General features: G+C 39.5%; 1 protein-coding gene across 1 annotated transcript; it reads left to right on the top strand.

Annotated features, from left to right (window-relative positions):
- Positions 1-169: 169 nt before the first annotated feature.
- LOC118045302 (dynamin-related protein 4C) lies at positions 170-2,342 on the top strand. Its single transcript, XM_035053900.2, has one exon. It carries the CDS (start codon positions 182-184, stop codon positions 2,207-2,209), a length of 2,028 nt encoding a protein of 675 aa, XP_034909791.1. The 5' UTR covers positions 170-181; the 3' UTR covers positions 2,210-2,342.
- Positions 2,343-3,602: the final 1,260 nt, after the last annotated feature.

Here is a 3,602-nt window from a genome sequence, read left to right as displayed (position 1 = left end):
TTTTCAGTGAACAGTATACGCAATACACTGTTCATGTTAATTATACTATTCATTGAACAGTACAATTAACATGAACAGTTAATAAAATGCATGAAAAAATGGCTGCTTTTCACCTCTGGCCATTGTCGGAAAGTGTTTTCCTTTATTTAAGAAAGGAAAACAATTTCCTTTGTTAACACTAATGAGTTTAGTGGGTTCAGTGAGTGATGAAATGTCGAATAGCTCGGAAAACCAAGTGGAATCACTTCCACAGAGCATTGAAGAAAAGCATCAAGAGCTGGTAGTCAGCCATGTCCCCATCGTATCATCATTCAATGAACGTATTCGACCTCTACTGGATGCCGTTGACAAGCTGAGGCATCTCCAGGTCATGAAAGAAGGCATACAACTCCCCACCATTGTTGTTGTTGGTGATCAATCTTCAGGGAAATCTAGTGTTCTTGAATCACTAGCTGGTATCAGCCTCCCTCGTGGCCAGGGCATCTGCACCAGAGTACCTCTCATAATGAGGTTGCAACATCACACAGCTCCAGAACCAGAGCTTTCCTTGGAGTTCAATGGCAAAACAGTACCTACCAGTGAAGCCCAAATCGCCAATGCCATAAGTCTTGCCACTGATGAGATTGCAGGCAGTGCTAAGGGCATATCGAACACGCCATTGACTTTGGTAGTGAAAAAGAATGGCGTTCCGGACCTTACAATGGTTGATCTCCCTGGAATCACTAGAGTTCCTGTCCACGGTCAGCCTGAAAACATCTATGAGCAGATAGCGGATATCATTATGGAGTACATAAGGCCTGAAGAGAGTATTATCCTTAATGTTTTGTCTGCAACTGTTGATTTTACCACTTGTGAATCGATTAGGATGTCACAGAAAGTGGATAAGAATGGTGAGAGGACTCTCGCCGTGGTCACCAAAGCAGACAGAGCTCCAGAAGGACTGCTTGAGAAGGTTACGGCGGATGATGTGAATATAGGTCTGGGTTATGTCTGTGTGAGAAATCGTATTGGTGATGAATCTTACAAGGAAGCACGCAAGGAAGAAGCTGACTTGTTTGAAAATCATCCTCTTCTATCCAAGATTGATAAATCCATGGTGGGCATCCCAGTTTTGGCACAAAAACTGGTTCAAATTCAAGCAACTATTATAGCAAGATGCTTGCCAGAGATAGTGAGAAAGATTAATGAAAAGCTGAATGCAAGTATCTCGGAACTGAACAGGATGCCTAAGACTTTGTCCTCGGTTGGTGAAGCCCTCACAACTTTCATGGGCATTGTTGGATCCGCCAAAGAGTCGCTAAACAAGATCATTGTGAGAGGAGAGTATGATGAGTATCCAGAAGATAAAAATATGCATTGCACTGCCAGATTGGTTGAAATGCTCAACCAATACTCAGGTGAACTTCGTAAGTGCTCTGAAAATGACCTTACAGGGAACTTTTTGATGGATGAGATTCAGGTTTTGGAGGAAGCCAAAGGGATTCAATTGCCAAATTTCCTTCCCCGCACCACCTTCCTTGCTATTCTGCAGAAAAAGGTTGAAAAGGTATCACACATACCAGTTGCCTTTGTTGAGAAAGTATGGACTTACATTGAAGGTGTGGTCATATCTGTTTTGATGCATCACTCGGAAAACTACCACCAGCTTCAGCTATCCACTCGACGAGCAGGCCATAGTCTCATAGCAAGAATGAAAGAGCATTCTAGAAATTGGGTCACAGAGATTGTTCAAATGGAGAAACTGACAGATTATACAAGCAATCCTGAATACATGAATGACTGGAGCAAGCTCATGGCTCAACAGCATGATTTCACGCGTGATGAAAAAGGGTACATTTCTACCTTCAAGATTGAAGGTTTGGGAGAGGTTCCAATTGCAGGTCTCAGGGGGTATGATCAGCATGTTCTGCTTCAAGCTTTCGACTTGAAAATGAGAATGACTGCTTACTGGAAAATTGTTTTGAGGAGGTTGGTTGATTTTATGGCTCTGCATTTGCAGTTCTGTCTTCGAAATCTTGTGAACAAGGAAATGGAAGAGGAGATCGTCAAGGAGCTTGTCGGTAGACATGATGGTGCGATAGAAAGAATGTTAGAGGAATCTCCAGCGGTAGCTGCAAAGCGTGAGAAGCTGAATGTGAGCATCAAGTTGTTGAGGGAGTCCAACAATGTCCTGGGAAACATCATGGACAAAATTGCTTCAAATATCTAGTTTGAGCACTGTTTATCTATCTATTTATCCATACCTATCTATGCCCGTTTGGCTTTGCTTTTCTTTACATGTTTCTAAGATTGATGGCATCAAGGAGTTTGTGTTAATCTATCTTGTTTTCCTTGTGTTCTAATATTAGTACGAAGATGTTTGCCGGATCAAAAATCAATTCAAGCACTTTGAAAGCGTAATCAATGTCTTCAATAAAATTACTTTCTCACTATATTTATTAATAACTATTAAAAAGAGTTATTAACAATAAACAAAGATCGAACTGGATGCCAAGTGATTGATATAAATAAAAAAATATGATCTCGCAACATGATATTTTATTTAATGTTTTTATTTAATTATGTGTCAATATATTTGAAAAAAAAAAATTTAATCGAAACAAAATAATTTGTTAGAATAGTTCGTTTTTTATATATATAAAAATAAACAAAGACTGAATTGAGATGCTAATATGTGATTGATACCAGTGTTTTAAGACCCGGCCCTGCCCGGTGGGTCGACCCGTATCTAAGCGAAAAACAGGCTAGGAATTGGACTGGTCAGAGCCGGTCGACCCGGGACCCGGCTGGCCCAGACAAACCTGGCTGAGACCCGGGTTTATTGTTTTTTATATCCTCATGCCTGAAACAACAAGAGCAAAGGGACAAATGCATTGTAGAGCAGCAGAAGTGAGAAAAAGACCTAATTAATTTCAAGAATTTGTCAAACCCATTTCATTCTCAGTCGTGAAGAAGAGCAGATGAGCAGAAGACTCTTGAATCCTTGATCGCCGTTTCAATTCTGAGCATAAGGTTAGATGAGTTTTTACTTTTTTCTTTCTTCTTTCTCCTTTCGCTATCCTCTGTTTCATCTTCTTCCCTCTGTTGAACTTGCAGGAGAGTATAACAGTGGCATTGATTCTTCACTCTGTTCAATCTGTTGACCCATTGGTTCTTCCCTCTATTGACCCATCGATTCTTCCCATCGATTGACCCATCGGTTTTCCCACATGTATGTATCTTGTTTTCTCTGTTCTTTTATTTTTCTGTTCGATTGACCCATTGAGAATACATGTTCGTTTGTTTTGAATATTGTTGTGAATATTGCTGTAAAATGTGAATATTTCGTTCATTAATTTTTATAGATGTGAATATTCTGCAAGTAGCTATGAATATTGTTGTTAATTTTTGGTTGTCCTTGTTCGTTTACTTCTACTTAAGTTGATATTGGTTGTCCCTGTTCGTTTTCTGTGATGTTGATATAATGGATTAGTTATTGTTGAACTGCAGAAGTGAGAATTTGGGTGGGTTGGTTGTTTAACTGAATTTGTGAGAATTTACAGTGTATGTTCAAGAAACTATACCAACAATTTGACTCATCTGAATGAGTTTTGTTATTAGAG

Source organism: Populus alba, chromosome 3, assembly GCF_005239225.2.
Source record: "Populus alba chromosome 3, ASM523922v2, whole genome shotgun sequence".
NCBI lineage: Eukaryota > Viridiplantae > Streptophyta > Magnoliopsida > Malpighiales > Salicaceae > Populus > Populus alba.
Note: the sequence above shows the minus strand (reverse complement) of the source record. Positions and strands in the feature narration are given on the sequence as shown.